Below are 18,099 nucleotides of genomic sequence, written 5' to 3' on the forward strand. Positions count from 1 at the left end.
ACGTAAAACAAAGCAACTGGTTGGAATAACAGGTACAATTCTAATGAGGATTGAGAACAGATCTTGATGAGGTATAGTGACGTAATCTATTGAATAGAACCATCAATCACGGCAATTTAATTGGCTCAAAATAACAAGTCTTTTCTGAGGTTACTTGAAACTTTAATGAGTGCGCACTCCAAAAATAACCTAGTTTTATTGTATGTACAGTGTACATATGTATTGAGCAGTAATGGGTTGGTCCGCCTCAGTATGTTCATTATTTTACTTTGAGTCATTCGGCGAGTAAACAAGGTTCTTGTCCAGTGACGTAAGTTGTAGATACCATACTACTGCAGATAGTACAATGTATAGTTATCAACCTGTTCCCATATATTACGGATGTACTGCATGTAGAGCCACGTGATCACTAGCTTATTAGTTAGTCCTGATTTTGAGAACGTGTATAGAATCGTACCCACAAAGATAAAACCGTCCGCCTTTTATCAGTGAAACACTGAATGTGATCAACTCCTTAGTTCTGACCCAGTTCTTTACATAATATTGCATCACAAATGCAAGCAGTGGTATTTCCATGTTAACCGCAGGCTTGTTTCAGCAATATCCAAACAAGCTCATCGTAATGAAGATGGTATCCGTAATCAAGTTCGTATTAACAATCACGTATGATCACTATGATAAGTTTTGTGACTTAAAGGCTTTTACAGTGAATTTAGAAGGTATTTCACTCCGCCTACACCCACTTTGTGATGCAATCCGTGTGTTATGACGGATGTGCAAAAAGTTTTCCGCAATCTCTACGTAATCCTACAAGCATACGTGGGCCTATCCGGTACCATCTGCAGTATATTTTATATCTGAAACGTTGCGCGCGATGAGCTGTTTTTAGATAAATACGCACGACACGTTTAATTGTGATGAGCGTAGATTTCGTTAAGTTAAGATATCATACGTGTCCTACGTGTACAACTGACAACCGCTCCAGAGAAAAGTCTGCTTGACAGTTGACCGTGGGTGTGTTTGCGATTTCAGGTAAACTTTTGGTCTGATATTCAAATAAAAACACTAGATTCAAAACCAAAAAGCAATCACAAGTCTGACAATAGCATCTAACAAAACACATTCGGTATCACCAAACCTTTTTAGGCTTCTTTCAACTTAATAAACAGTAAGCTTACTAATTTTTCAACAAAAATGTAGATCTAATTACACTGTACATTAAAGCTTTACAACTAAACACTTCACTTTAACCAATTTATTAACACAAATTTCAAATCTTACTCCCACAACGGCTGACGGAAAATTCTTTTTCAAGTGTTCAAATATTAGCTTAAACTTAATTGTGTCCCAATTTAATTTTTATAAGAAAAATTCACAGGAAATATGTAATATTACCAACTTGGCACGAGCACAAGGGAAAATTGTATCCATAACAAGATGAATACTCAAATAATTAAACCTAACACCTTTAAGTCTAAGATAAGAACATTGATCAAGAATGAATAACGATAACTGATTTTGAAAATGGGAAAATGATACATTTTAACTTCATCTTTTATGAACATGGGATTCTGATTCTGATGAACAGGAATTGTTTTTGGACGTGTGTACTGTGTATATGGACACGTTCATTGAAGTTTGAGGATATTGGTAAATATTAGTGACCCTACTAAATGGCACGATGATGTAAAATGTGTCACACTATAAAACTATATAAACCCTCAATGGTTAGGATAATCGTTTCATCCTCTAGATAAACTTTGTCGCATAACGATATCTTTATCAGACGATAAGATATCGCTTAAATGCGGCCGGCAGTGAGTTGTAAACTTTGTCACACTATAAAAATGTGACAGAGTTTATATGAACCCCTTGTTGCCGTGTTTGACCAAATTTTCGAATTTCAAATTTATAGGATAGTTGCATATGACTATTATCTACATATTTAGCTACTTTTTTCGTTAAATGGTAGCACCATGTAAACTCCGTCACACATTTAAGAAATTTATATGAGGGATGTTTATGACATCCTGACAAGAAATGCCGAATAGTCTAGCATTATTTTGTGAGCTGAATGTGTTTGGAATTGTTCACATATTTCATTGTTATAGGAAAATACAAATACAGAAGGCAGAAATAGGTAAATTTAGTCACATAAATTTGTATGATATCTCAACATGTGTGAAATTGAGTAAATATTAGTATACCAACTTAAACACCCTATATTACGTACTATGGATCAATTAACAATATTTCAACCATACGCCGGTCATATAAATTATTATATGGCAGTGATATGTTAACATTGGCAAAATTTCAACACCTGAACAGGGTAAAAATTTGTAAATTTCGTCACAAAAAAAATATTATAACTTTATTTGCTCCGTGTTGGCAAAATAACTAATTTATCGACATAGTGATGGTGATAAAGTAACATTATATACTAATTGAGGTATGATTCTTCAAAATAGGGGCAAGAAATGTAAATTTCGTCACATCAGCCATAGCATTAGTTAGATAGATTTTCTTTCATATCAACTGCCCTTATTATAGCTAGAATGGATTTATACAGGAAATATAGAAACCCATGCCCATTTTTCATCACATTGAAATTATACTGTTGGGGCAGGAAAAGTAAATTTCGTCACATTTCGGTAAATTAGTGATATCAAACTCAGCATTGTTAAACTTGGGTTCTGATTTGCTGAAAAATAACCAACCAATAATTCCTGGAAGAAAATTGAATTTTAACTGAGGTATGGTTCTTTAAAATAGGGGCAAGAAATGTAAATTTCGTCACATACGTAATTTTAAAATTTAGATATATTTTATTTCCTACCAATAGTCCTTATTATAGTCGGAATGGATTTATACAAGAAATGTAGAAACCCATGCCAATTTTTCATCACATTGAAATTATACTGTTGGGGCAGGAAAAGTAAATTTCGTCACATTTCAGTAACTTAGTAAAATTAAACTCAGCATTGTTAAACTTGAGTTCTATTTTGCTAAACAATAACCAACCTATAATTCCTGGAAGAACATTGAATTCTAACCGAGGTATGGTTCTTCAAAATAGGGTCAAGAAATGTAAATTTCGTCACATACGAGTACGTCATTGTAAAATTTAGATACAATTTCTTTCACGTGAACAGTCCTAATTACAGTCCGAAATGATTAATACAGAGATACAGGAAATATAAAAACCCCTGCCCATTTAATAATGTATGTAATATGTTAATCACAGACTATTTCATTCTATAATCATTGCTTCCAAATTTAACCTATTTATGATTTCGTATCATTTTGTGACGATGTTTACATCAACTGCCCTATACTTGAATCAACTGTATCCGTGTATCGTCCTTATATAGAGTTTTCCCGCAAAATGTAACCTATTTACGATGTCGTATCATTTTGTGAGGATGTTTACAACAACTGCCCTATACTTGAATAAACTGTATCCGTGTATCGTCCTTATATAGATTTTCCCCGCAAAATGTAACCTATTTATGATGTCGTATCATTTTGTGACGATGTTTACATCAACTGCCCTATACTTGAATCAACTGTATCCGTGTATCGTCCTTATATAGAGTTTTCCCGCCTTCCACACCAAAATCAGATATAAATGATTTCGGAAATTCACCCAGAATTTCAAATTCCATTATATAATGTGACAGAATTTACACCATTTCCCAATAACCAAGTGCATGTATTAGCTAACTTTTCAAAACAACATATTTTAGGGCTATGATTGGCAGAAGAACCATCAAATAATGAGTTGAAAGGGTTTTGAGGACACCTCACAGTAGAAAAGAGGTCTCTTATTCTGAGTGTGACAAAGTTTACGAAATATTGCCTTAAAGCCGTTCGATCCGTGCCCTTTAACCAATGTTGTATCATAATTGTTAGATTGACCTAATCTACTATATTTCAGACCAAGGAATGATAATTGGGCAGCTATGGTAAACAATGTCACAAAAATGTGACATTTTTTACATTATAGTGCCTAAAAGCAATACATTTTATTTCTGAGCAGTGCATATGGGAGTATGGGTCACGTGGCTAATGTTCAGAACTTATGAACACGCTAGATTAATAGATGCTAAAATTAAGCCACTATCGTCGAAAACGCTATTTTAGAAATTTACCAATATCCTCAAACTTCAATGAACGCGTCCATATATATCTTAAAACCTTGACTGGAACAGAGGCGCCAGCTTATTAGAATGGTCGAGGTCTGCCGAAATGAGTGTATCTGGATTGAGATATGGGGTTGGTTTGTCCTCCAACTATGTAGTTCCGATTCAGCATCACGCTAAAATAGATGGAGATTAATATTAGGGGGAAAACAACATAGGCCTACAGTATTTAGTATTTACGGTACATCATTTACAAATGGGACTATTTTCCTGTAAAACATGCAATGATTGTGAGACAGTCGTTTGTTAATAATCTGTCCTGCCTCGATATACGGGTAAACCGCCCCTAAAATGTCAGCCACCCCTAAAACGCCACTCTTGACTCTTGATTTATTGGATCCCATCTTCTTAGAAAGTATCTTACCTAATCATTTGTAACTCCTAAACATAAAAAATATCATTCAGACCCTGCCACATCCTGAAATTTAATCTAAATGATGCCATAAGGGCATTTTTTTCACTTTGTACGACTTTTTTACTTTTGAAAAAAAGCGCACAATTTTATAACTCTGGAATTCATTAACCCATTAGGGACGACGAGTTTTAAAGTTTGCCGATTTTGATGCCGTTTAACACACTAGGTCACTTTACAGCAAAAATGAGATATCCAAAAAAGCTAATCTGTATCTCGTTTACTTTAAAAGATACAGCTATGGTCGCATACGACCCACTCGTCCGGGTCGCAAACGACCCATCACGGTTTTTCGGCTTTAACTTCTGAAACAAAGACGTTAGGATAAAATAAAATAAAAAGCATAAGTTAAAAACATATGGTCAATACTGTGTGACTCTAACTTTTTAAAAATAAAGAATTTGGGTCATTAACGACCCACTCGGCTCACTTGCTTATTACTACATATGTCCATGTAACTTCTTGAATTCAGCCTAAAGCATGACATCATAAGTTCAAAATCGCCTCTCAGCAAGTGATAATCATCATAAACTGCGAAAAATCGGTTAAATGGGTCATTAGCGACCCACTAAGACCACAAAATTGATTAATTAAATATAATGTTGTCAAACTTTTACAAATATTAGTATAAAAACATGTTATATCTTGGTCATTACTCCTGTACGTTGATTTAATTTTTAAAATCGATCAACTGGGTCAATAACGACCCACTCGAAAGTTGAACCACGACATTAATTATCAGTATCATGTTGTTCTACCATCAAGAAAGACACTCGTAGGTCTTAATTCCACGCAAACCACGGGTGGCTGACTACTAGCCCTTCTGAGATCTGGAGTCTCACGGTAATCTGCAGATCACGTCACCCAATGACTGACGAATAATGGGCAGAATTGGATTGATAGGTAGGTGAGTTTATCAGCTGTTAGTACACGACCGTAATGTCGTGAGACAGCAAACAACATGCCTATCTTTTCCCGATTCCTAGAACGTCCAAGAAGAACTATACAACTGCTGGATTCAGATTTCAGATGGCTGCATCTACTCTCTTCGCAGCTCCCTTTCTTTACTTCTTAGGGGCCGTTCATATATTACGTAATCACTTATTGGACAATTTTTACGCCCCCCCCCCCACCACATAGCTATTATGTCAAAATTACACAAGCTTAATCATTTGGAAACTCCCCTCCCTCTCGGCCGATTACGTAATACTTGTTTTCGTTTTGAAAGCTGCCTCGTTGTTGCGGGGTTTGTTACCCAAAACGAGGTAGTTGTCTGAGAGATTGCAGGTTGCAGCACCGCCAGCCAAATAGGGGGGGGGGGGGGGGGGGGGGCTTTTTCCTTGTCCTTCTTCACAGAGCTGTAGATGTAGCCATCTGAATGCAGCAGTTGTTTAGTTATTCTCGTACTTTCTAGGAATGAAAAAAACATATTGGCATGTTGGATTAGAATATGCAATTTGACCACTCGTCTTTCAGTATTTACCCAAGGTTACATGATATCTCGTATACTTCGTTCAGGGGATTTTTCTTGAGTGACATGATCTGATCACCGTGGGACCCTGGGTCTCAAGCGGTGGGTTGTAGCAGGTCGTTTACCAAGATTCGAAATTGACGAAAAAGGTAACAGAATCTAATAAGCAACAACAACAGCATGGCTATTACCTAGCAAGTTAGGAACGAGGGCCGATTCCTTTTCTTTTGCGGCACGGCCACGGTCCTTTCGGTACAGATTTCCACGCACCATAGTATTATAGTCAGGACGCAACTCCAGGCATATGCAGTAGTGTTATTCTCGCAGCTCTTTGATGAGTGATGACGGCCCTTCAGTTGGCCCTGGATCTCAGAAGGGCTAGTAGTCAGCCACCCGTGGTTTGCGTGGAATTAAGACCTACGAGTGTCTTTCTTGATGGTGGAACAGCATGATACTGATAATAATTGATGAGGTGGTTCAACTTCCGAGTGGGTCGTTATTGACCCAGTTGATCGATTTTAAAAGTTAAATCAACGTACAGGAGTAATGACCAAGATATAACATGTTTTTATACTAATATTTGTAAAAGTTTGACAACATTATATTTAATTAATCAATTTTGTGGTCCTAGTGGGTCGCTAATGACCCATTTAACCGATTTTTCGCAGTTTATGATGATTATCACTTGCTGGGAGGCAATTTTGAACTTATGATGTCATGCTTTAGGCTGAATTCAAGAAGTTACATGGACATATGTAGTAATAAGCAAGTGAGCCGAGTGGGTCGTTAATGACCCAAATTCTTTATTTTTAAAAAGTTAGAGTTACACAGTATTGACCATATGTTTTTAACTTATGCTACAGTTTTTATTTTATCCTAACGTATTTGTTTCAGAAGTTAAAGCCGAAAAACCGTGATGGGTCGTTTGCGACCCGGACGAGTGGGTCGTATGCGACCGCAGTTAGTAAACAGCGTCTAGCTCTGTTTGTGAACATCTGATTATCACGGGCTTTTCATATGTCTCAAGGAAATCGTTGCCCGCAACTATTTTGTCCTCAACAAAATAAGCCTACATAAAGTTTTAATGTCCCAATCAAGGCAAGAAGTAAAGTGAAATATTTTCCAATTATGACGACTAATTAGCCTGATTATTTAGTTGTTAGTAATTAATTGGGTCTCGACTGGAAAGTCAATAATGTAGCCCAATAAATTTTGAGCATATGTGCGAAAGATTCGTTGCGTTTAGTATTATGGTTTGTCCTCTATAGCCTCTAGAAAGCTTTGGCAGCTCAAGGAATTAGTTTTATTTTATTAATCGCAATAAACATCCCCTAAAATGTCTAATTATCCCCCCTAAAATGTCATTTTAACCTGATCAAATTGCTCAGGCTTTTCCTAAGATGCAATGCATACTCACATTTCGTTAATAGTTGATGTTAATAATTAACAAGTGCCAAAACAAGAGCTATTACCGCATACCATGCGAACAAAATACAAATTTGACATTTTAGGGGAGAAAAAATGACATTTTAGGGGGCATATCATAGGTTTACCATAAACTAGTAAGTACCAAAAACCGTAGTTTTTGACATTCAATTTTTCTAAAAGCAGTCAAATCTAGTCTATAATATAGAGAAGGTCAGATCGATTACTGGGTTGGCTTAGTTAACTACAGGTCACTAAAATTGCCAAAATGCAGGATGATGTTAAAAATCCCAAAAAATGCAATTAAAACATGCAATTTGCACAAGGTTAAAATCACATTGAATCCATTTCTTTTGTGCCAATTGTTAGTTTATAACTAGATAATCTAACTACAGGTGTAAATTTTGTTGACTGAGTTATTTTTTTGCCGTAAGTTCTGGGTATTCAAAAAAAAGTCCCCAAAATGTCACAAAAAGTAAATTGACTAAATTCCACCATTTTTTTTTCAACAGAGAGAGAAATTCTGGTCGACACCTCTCAGAAATAGGTTATATTTGTCCCAGAAGTGGTTAAAATTAATAATTGAGCATTATTCTGAGTGCTACACAACCTGTTTTAGCTGACGTTTTAGGGGTGGTGCACGTGACATTTTAGGGGGTGATTACGGTTTTGAGGTACTTCCTTTAGTGAGTGAATGTTTTCAAGTAGCTTAATGTTTTAATAAGACAAAACAAATAGTACTAGTGACAAAAGATAAATCAGGCCTCCTGTACATTTTGTAATTATCACACATAATATAGAGTTGACATTTTAGGGGTGGTGTTTTAAAAGTGACTCCATTTCAACGTCAAAAAAATTGTACCTGATTTTATTTTCAAATTTCCAAATCTTCCTGGCAGGCTAGAAAAAGGTTTAAATATTATTCCTAGACACTTCAGAACCCTGTAAATTTAGCCCTAACTCGGCAATCTGGGCCCAAAAAACAGGTGACGTTTTAGGGGCGGTTTACCCGTAACTCAACATCACAATAATCACATACACACTCACTTGTTCCTAGACCAGTTAAAAGTAGAGTCACGTGATTTCCCTGACTTAGGGGCCTGGTTTGTGGTCGGTGAACTGGTTTCCCTCCCGGAACTCCCGGCCGATGACGACATGAGCCGACTCAATGGTCTGTCTAATAAACTCTGAAAGAAAACAAACACGGATATATAATATACAGAGTTTACACACACAGTTGCTTGAACCTACTTGATTTATAGTGACATGGTCAATTGTAGAATAACTGAAGAATTGTTGATTTAAATGATTCTTTACGCTTTAATGACAAAATGTATTTCCATACATAATCTGAACTGAGGGTAGATATCTATAACGAAATACTAACCGGCATATGAAATTCCTTGCAAGCTGCAGGGTTTGTGACTGGTGAGTTGCACGCAGCAGGACCACGGGCTGCTGGAATAAAGGCAGCTGGTACTGGACCACGGGCTGCTGGTATAAAGGCTGAGGGAGTGCAGGCTGCTGGATTGAAGGCTGCTGGATTGAAGGCTGCCGGATTGGTGGACACTGGCGTTGCTGTCTTTGGCTTTAAAGGCATGGTCAGCGTTGAAGGGAAAAACGACTCCTTTTCAACAGGCAACAGCTTAGGTACAGCTGAAAACAGTTAATTGTGATAAGCGTTAACTGTAATGAGTTTATGAAAAAACGTGGACTCCCAATCACAATGAACTTATCTACAGTCCCCTGTTCCTGTTCCCAAAAATGCACTATCACGCTGTCACGCATCTTCATAAACAGTGACTGTAGGATAACATGTGTAGAAAATATGAACTTATTTCAGACTATCGATAAGTATAATATTATAGTATGTCAAATAGTTGCATATCAGTGCAGGTTCATACTACTGTCAGGCGTTTGCTGCAAGTTGCTGTGGTTACCGCCTATAACGCGAATTTGTTCTGCATCGATTAGAATATATCGATTATCTCAGATGAGATCATGTATCATGCTATATTTTTGAATCGCGCCGCGCGTTTGCACAAAATGAACACGGTAAGAAACTTCCTTCACAAAACAATACAAAAGCTTTCGCGCGTTCCAGACAAAATTTCCCATTGGTCAAAATATATTTTGCGGTAAACCTCTATGTCAGGCAGGCTTCAAGTTGAAGACTTGGAAAATGTACCAACACTATAAAGCACACATGAAACATGATAATTTGTATCAATATATATACAGATGGGTACACACTGAGGGACATACAATGAGACACATTAAACAGTTTTACCATTGTTATATCTCAGGTATTAACATTAAACATACGGTTTAGACACTCATTAAGGTTGCAAGCTTTTAGTGCCATCCCAATGGTGGAGCAAGGCCAGGCCTTGGAGACAATAGCTGTACATTACACAAAACAACATTTTCAACTCTTGGATCGGTAGTAGATTTTCAATCATCTAATTTCTAAATGTTTCATACCTTAATCTTTCGTAAACACAAGGATACAAAAATGTTAAATGATAATTACTTTTATTCAATTCATAATAGCCGTAACCCCGAATTTCACTAGTTAATTAGAATTCCAATTATTTACAAGTAGAAAGGAATAATTTAGAAATCTTACGCTAATGAATCGAATTTGTAGAGTTCAATTTGATTTTTTGATCCTGTTACATTTTGCACTCGCCAACATTTGAATGTAAGTCTGGTCTCTTATAGTAAGCTATACATTTTTCGTTCACAGAGAGAATCGCATGGATTGCTCTTGTTACGGAAATATTTATTGTAAGGTCCAGTGGCGTAACGTTGCCTGTTGCCCCCCCCCCCCCCCAACTCTTGTAGTACAACTACCTTTTACTACAAGCCAAATAAATAAGGTATTTATTGTTTTACTAAATCCTAATAGAGTAATTTAAAAATAATTCATGGATAAAATGAGTTAATGATAATATTTATTTAAACGGGTTTTTAGGTCCTCCTTTTTTTGTCACTATATGGTGCTGTCACTATATCTAGTGCGTTTTGCACACTATATAGTGACAAAGATCAGCTGTCATTATAAAGTGCTTGTCACTGTATTGGTCAGACACGGCATCTGCCGCTTGACCCAATTTTGTTTAATTCCTGTTTAATTCCTAGATAATAGTGTTGTCACTATATTATAGTGTTGTCACTATATAGTGCGATTACCAACATGACATAATCGGGGGAGGCTGAGCAGCAGCAGAAGATCACCTGATCACCTGATCACATGATCACCTGATCACCTGACCTTGTTGTCTTCTGCTGATACTCAAAATTTTCAAATTTTCGTAATGCATCGACTACAGAGCTATATCGATTATTTGTTCAGAATCCAAATTACCTATCAACTATCAAGTGAGAGTTGTTGTCTTCAATTTTAATAGATAGTACGATAGTTTTACTGATTTATGGAACCATCTGCGCAAACATTTATGGCAGTTTTCTATAAAAGTGGTTTATCATTATACTAATTTTACCGAAATTTAGGGACCCCACGGACATATGGCCCCAAGTTAATCCTCCATCGGCAAGAAATGTTTTTTTTCCGTATTTGTACGTTTGCCTAGAGCACTCCGTATTTAATAGCATCGGCTGCAGCTGCTACTAGCACCTTCGTCCTTCGTCCTTCGCATCATTTTTATCGTCACGTCGAGGGACACGAACATGAGCTGATATTTTCATATCCACGGAATATCAATTATTTGTTTTTAGTGCTCGTTACTCTTTCTCAAGCTGTTGTAGTAAATCTTGTCTAAAATTTCTTAATTTAAACAAATCATTATAAGATAAGGAGCAATGTTGGAGTTGACGCTGAGCACAGCACAAGTGGTTCCCCTAGCAACATTCTGCCTGCTGGTTGTAATAATGGGTCTGATTGGAAACGGCCTCGTCGTCTACTCATCTATCCGGTATAACGCCATAAAACTAGACCGGATCTCCATTGTACTGGTAAGGAACCTGGCAGTGGCGGATATGCTATACACTATAGTGGTGGTGATACCTATCACTGTCACCTACTTCGCTGGGAGGTACATTATGGGTGACATCTATTGCTTCATCAGCGCTCATCTGGCGTTCATACCTGCTGGTGTGAACTTCCACACTGTCCTGACAATTACAGCTTATAGACTCAGAGTGATTGCCTTCCCACTGCATCCAGTTTCAAAGAGGTCCATTCATCTAGCTATTTTAATGATCTGGATTTTCGCGATGGATGGACCAGCGGTAACTTTAGGCTACAAGTCCAATTTTGTGTTTGAACCTGCAGTTACTAGATGCCTCACTACAATTCATACAAATCAGGATGCTGCCCCATTATGGGGGACTGTGATCATCCTACAGATTATAGTACCTATTATCCTCATCACAGTTTTTAACTTGATTTTACTCTTGGTGGCTTATCGACAAAAGAAGAGACACAGCCCAAACAGTTCTGTTAACTTGAAGGGTTTGGTCACCACTTTACTCTTATCTGGTCTCTTCATCTGTAGTGTTGCCCCGTGTGCGGTGGTTATTTTACTCAAAGGCCAAGGAATTAAAGTGTCCCCTGCTATGGACCTCATAGCAATTCACTTTATACTTCTTAATGTCTGTGGCAACCCAATATTGTACACAATAACGAACAGAAGATTTGGAAAGTACGTTCAGGATCTTGCAAGGAAGATTGTATTTTGTGGCAGTAGAATGGGAAGAGGTAAATCTACTTCTAATCCTGTTCGACCACCAGTACCAGGACTACACCAGCTGGTGCCAGTATCCTCAGGTAATCTTCCAGCTATAGAGATGTCTAGTGTGGTGGAGGGGATAACTTTCAGGAACCCAACAGCCAATCAGGACACAGCTTTATAGTGAACACGTGACTTTGAATTGTAATATTGAGCATATCATTTTAATAATATAATGCGTTTGATTGTTCCATATTTGTACAGATATGTTGTTCAGATATGGCCAGAATTAACTTTTAGCCCAAATATCAGTCAGTAGTTGAGTCCAACCGATTGTGTTTGACCATTTTGTTAAATTCTGACAACTTAAAAGCTCAAAAATCTATCATGCCCCACACAAACCGTTTTTAACGTCCTACGTACACTAAAAACCCGATTCACCGTCCAGTTTGCGGGAAAAGCAAATAGTAAATAGGGGTTTTACTGTACATGGTTTCGAGAAAAAAGAAATCTTCAGGAACCTATTCAGAACGTGACGTCATGGTCGATATTGCGAAATCCTTATTAGAGGTCATTCTATTTCTACTGCGTGGAGTTGACTATTAAGTTTCTATAAAGGAGGTGGTTGGCAGAACCACTGCACCTGTATTTAATTGCTATTGTTAGAATAGTATTCTACCCATTCACAAAATTTATAATGTCATTTTATTTAAATATCACTATGATTTTAGCTAATGATAATTATCTACAAGCACTTGCCTGAGGACCCCAGGCTATAATGTTCATAAACATATAATAAAGATTCCGCCGAATAAAGATTCAGCGGAATGACAGACTAAGCGCGACCCAGTATTTATAAGCACCTGCTTAAATTGCCTTTTAATTCTATCATTAAATAGATTCAATGATTTCTCTCCTAACAGCAGAATAGGCATTAGTGCCATAATATATTTGATTTTGTTGCCATCACAAATATACATATTATACAGGGGGGGGGGGGGGGGGCAAAAGTTAGTACCCATACGTTGGCCTCAATAGCTCAGTCACTGAGTGCCCAATCGAAATAATTCTTTCTAGTATGACTTACTACCACCACTGGTTCGAGGAATTTGTCAAATCGAAAAATATTTGTGTTCAATTTTTTCAAATGAAGGTTAATTTTCGCATTTATTTGATTGGATAGTCGGATCGAGCAAAATTTTATTGAATGGTGTTTGGCCATTTAATTTACGTTTGTCCTGAAAAAATGAGAGTTCTAGCTTCTCAGATGACCGAGATATGAAGCATAACGAGTTTGTTCATTACGTGTGATCAGGTGATTGGGTTGAGGCTAGATCCGCATTATGGGAATCGTGCAGAGAGCCCAATTACGGTGTCGTAATTGGGCAATCATTGAGTACCCAATCAATTTTACTAACGAGATAAACAAATTGCTTGATAACTTCGTCATTTTAAATCCGTTTCGCACCATCTTTTCAGATTATATTCTGGATTAAATGACCTATTGCAATATGTTACAACGGAGTCTCTCACATGTTCACAAACACCAGTATAAGCAATTCAATGTTGATTGGGTGTGGCCCCCAAAAATCGAATTTTCAAATTTTGGTGACGGAATCCTCGAACAAGTAGGTACAGTATGCCATCTGCAGAGCAACAACTCTCAAATATAAAGCATGGCGGTGGTTACTGACTTTGGCCCCCCCCCCCCCCCCCCCCCCCTGTACTAATACAGTAACAAGTAGTATATTTCATATCGACGGAATATCAATTATTTGTTTTTAGTGCTCGTTACTCTTTCTCAAGCTGTTGTAGTGAATCTTGTCTAAAATTTTGGTTCTTAATTTGAACAAATCATTATAAGATAAGGAGCAATGTTGGAGTTGACGCTGAGCACAGCACAAGTGGTTCCCCTAGCAACATTCTGCCTGCTGGTTGTAATAATGGGTCTGATTGGAAACGGCCTCGTCGTCTACTCATCTATCCGGTATAACGCCATAAAACTAGACCGGATCTCCATTGTACTGGTAAGGAACCTGGCAGTGGCGGATATGCTATACACTATAGTGGCGGTGATACCTATCACTGTCACCTACTTCGCTGGAAGGTACATTATGGGTGACATCTATTGCTTCATCAGCGCTCATCTGCCGTTCATACCCGCTGTTGTAAACTTCGACACTGTCCTGACAATTACAGCCTACAGACTTAGAATGATTGCCTCCCCATTCCATGTAGTTTCAAAGAGGTCCATTCATCTAGTTATTTTAATGATCTGGATTTTCGCGATGGCTGGACCAGCGATATCTTTAGGCTACAAGTCCAATTTTTTGTTTGCACCTGCAAGTGCTAGATGCATCACTACAATTTATACAAATCAGGATGCTGCCCCTTTATGGGGGACTGCGCTCATCCTACAGATTATAGTACCTATTATCCTCATCACAGTTTTCAACTTGATTTTACTCTTGGTGGCTTATCGACAAAAGAAGAGACACAGCCCAAACAGTTCCGTTAACTTGAAGGGTTTGGTCACCACTTTACTCTTATCTGGTCTCTTCATCTGTAGTGTTGCCCCGTTTGCGGTGTTTACTTTACTCAAAGGCCAAGGAATTAAAGTGTCCCCTGCTATGGACCTCATGGCATTTCACTTTTTATTTCTTAATGTCTGTGGCAACCCAATATTGTACACAATAACGAACAGAAGATTTGGAAAGTACGTTCAGGATCTTGCAAGGAAGATTGTATTTTGTGGCAGTAGAATGGGAAGAGGTATATCTACTTCTAATCCTGTTCGACCACCAGTACCAGGACTACACCAGCTGGTGCCAGTATCCTCAGGTAATCTTCCAGCTATAGAGATGACTAGTGTGGTGGAGGGGATAACTTTCAGGAACCCAGCAGCCAATCAGGACACAGCTTTATAGTGAACACGTGACTTTTAATTGTAATATTGAGCACATCATTTTAATAATATAATGTGTTTGATTGTTCCATCTTTAAGACTTTGCCTTCAAAGAGGCTATCTAAAAATACACCCATCTCTACAGAAAAACCAATATCGTCAGATATTTAATAGTAATACCTGCTAACCTATAATTAGTAGATTATAATATCTCCGCACACTGTCCGACAGATAGCGAGTCTAAACAAAAGAGATACCCCCTCTCCCCCCTCTCCCCCCACTCCCCCACCTGCTCCACCTAAACCTACATTAGTCTTAACTGCAAAATATACTGTTCGTATTATTGTACACCTCTGTCCGATATGCGTTAACAAATAACTGTGTAAAAAAGCTGCAATTATGCCATTTAAGGAATATGTTCTATATTTGCAGGTAAAAGAATTAAGCAATTTCTATTTATGAGTTCTAACGGATTAGAGACAGGATCATATCACATGATAGAATGTTAACATGTTGTACAGATAGGGCCAGAATTAACTTTCAGCTCAAATCTCAGCCAGTAGTAATTGATTACACAGCTACAATACTTCTAGAGATGTGGATGAAACACACATCAAGTTAATCACGGCCTACCCACCCGCCCACCCTATATCTTATTGCAGAAGTTTTTACCTTTCAGTTTTATTGGTCCTCTCTTCAGATGATCTGGCCACTGTTTGGAGGTTGTTGGCACGTAGGAGGAGAAGAAATCACGGAACACAACAAAGTTGTTGGGCTGAAATTTGTTAGATGTGAGATTTTAGTAAGGATGATCGCACAATTGCACAGTGTTTTCGAAAGCTAAGTTGATAAGTGTTGCATAACATTATTACCACGGCTGACGGAGTCGACAAGCAAAACATTGATGTCTTCACCAGCAATTATATATATATAGCTCTTTGCAAAAACACTGCTTGTTTTTAAGTTATTCAATAAAATGGAAGACTATGATTTGTCTTCAAGGTATCATGAAATTATTTTAAGCGATTGAAAATAAATTAAATAACTCTATAATACCAGGTTAATAGGTGCGGACAGGTTGAAAATAAATTAAATAACTCTATAATACCTGGTTAATAGGTGCGGACAGGTTGAAAATAAATTAAATAACTCTATAATACCTGGTTAATAGGTGCGGACAGGTTGAAAATAAATTAAATAACTCTATGATACCTGGTTAATAGGTGCGGACAGGTTGAAAATAAATTAAATAACTCCATAATACCTGGTTAATAGGTGCGGACAGGTTGAAAATAAATTAAATAACTCTATAATACCTGGTTAATAGGTGCGGACAGGTTGAAAATAAATTAAATAACTCTATAATACCTGGTTAATAGGTGCGGACAGGTTGAAAATAAATGAAATAACTCTATAATACCTGGTTAATAGGTGCGGACAGGTTGAAAATAAATTAAATAACTCTATAATACCTGGTTAATAGGTGCGGATATGTTGAATCTCTTCTTGTAGAAACCAAGCATCTTTTCTGATGGTCTGTCTATGGCAAGGGAGCCAGGAGAGGTGTTTTCGTTCTGAAAGAGAAGTTTAATTTTAGCTCGCGGTCTAGACGCAGGCGTTGTATAACTGTATACCTTACGAGACATATTTATATGGTACGAAATTTGGGGATTTTTGGAAAAAATCCCCATATTTTAAAAAACTGATTTTGATTTCTCTGAAATAATTTAGCGTGAAAATGCGACAATTTAATTTGGGGTACGAAATTTGGGGATTTCTGAAAAAAATCCCCATATTTTCGTTCCCCCATAATTCCGATCCACAGAATTATGATCCACATAAATATGTCTTGTAAGGTAATTATATATGGCTGTGTTATGAATTTATTATTTTTCATTACGTGGTCTCCAAAAACGTCTGTAAAACAAACCTCCATCATGTTAGAAAACAGCTTGTAACCGTGCCCTTGTCGTTGTCGGGCCTCGTTAACGTAGAAATCCAGAACACACAGCGGAGTTACTTCAACTTGGTTAGAGTCAGGGTTCTGAGGTGAGGAGTGAGTATTGTACTGTTCTCTATTGTTCATAACATATTGAGTGATAAATGTACTTTTGTAATGATAAATAACTGATATGCACTATGCAGTAGCAGTAACATCTTTTTATACGGCAATGTGTTGCAACTTGTTGCATGTTTTCTATTATATATCAAGTCTTGAGATTATTATAACAATAGTTACAATTTTGTTACGTAGAATTAGACTATTGAATTTGGATTCATTCTTTCACACACTTTGGTTTAAAATGTATACATTTTCTATTTTCACTTTTCAACCCTAACGAAGTGTAATAGGATGGAGATATTGTTGTAATCACTTACGATAAAGAAGAGTTTCTTGGCTCCAACTTTTAAAAACCCAATAACCGTTCCATTTGGTCTGAAATGTTTCACTTGTTAATGGCAGTTGTAAAATGAACAGTTAATAATTAGGTAGTTCAAGCAGATACCGCTGCCGGTAGGGCGCCGGTCACTACCAATAATTAACATGCGTGTAACATTGTTCCCTTCTTTTAGTTTATTTGGGAATAATAGCCACATTACACAGATAAAGAATAATTGTCCCAAATGAGTAATTATCAAATTATGTAATGAGATAGGAATGTTTTAAGTTTTAACCTGGTCTAGTCAGTCCAATACACTGACTACATAATATGTAAGCTGTAAGTAAGCTTGTGCCTCATTTTTTAATGAAAAGCACTAATATAAGTTTGTGCCGATTTGGAAAATTGAAGCACGATTAGTGCGTTTAATTGAACATTAAATTGAACATTAAAAACTCTCAATACCGTGAAACTCCCATATAAACCAAAAACTTGGCTACGGGCCAACCGCACTGCGATTATTCCTCTCCCCGAAACATGCGATTTGGAACTGTCAAAACTATCTATACTTTGATTTTTGTACCGCACCGCTCCCGGTATTAAGAG

General features: G+C 37.2%; 2 protein-coding genes across 3 annotated transcripts in view; both read right to left on the reverse strand.

Annotated features, from left to right (window-relative positions):
* LOC134818510 (glutamine-rich protein 2-like) overlaps positions 1-18,099 on the reverse strand; it is a 103,482-nt gene that overhangs the window by 29,453 nt on the left and 55,930 nt on the right. The gene's annotated exons all lie outside the window — the stretch shown is intronic.
* Positions 1,565-16,231, reverse strand: LOC134818514 (uncharacterized). Its single transcript, XM_063828122.1, has 6 exons — positions 16,221-16,231; positions 15,785-15,887; positions 8,901-9,169; positions 8,561-8,700; positions 4,186-4,321; positions 1,565-1,615 (listed from the first exon to the last, which is right to left on the reverse strand). The coding sequence occupies exons 3-5, from the start codon at positions 9,111-9,113 to the stop codon at positions 4,228-4,230; spliced, it is 447 nt and encodes a 148-aa protein (XP_063684192.1). The 5' UTR covers positions 9,114-9,169; positions 15,785-15,887; positions 16,221-16,231; the 3' UTR covers positions 1,565-1,615; positions 4,186-4,227.

Source organism: Bolinopsis microptera, chromosome 7, assembly GCF_026151205.1.
Source record: "Bolinopsis microptera isolate Bmic1 chromosome 7, MBARI_Bmic_1.0, whole genome shotgun sequence".
In the NCBI taxonomy this organism is placed as follows: Eukaryota; Metazoa; Ctenophora; class Tentaculata; order Lobata; family Bolinopsidae; genus Bolinopsis; species Bolinopsis microptera.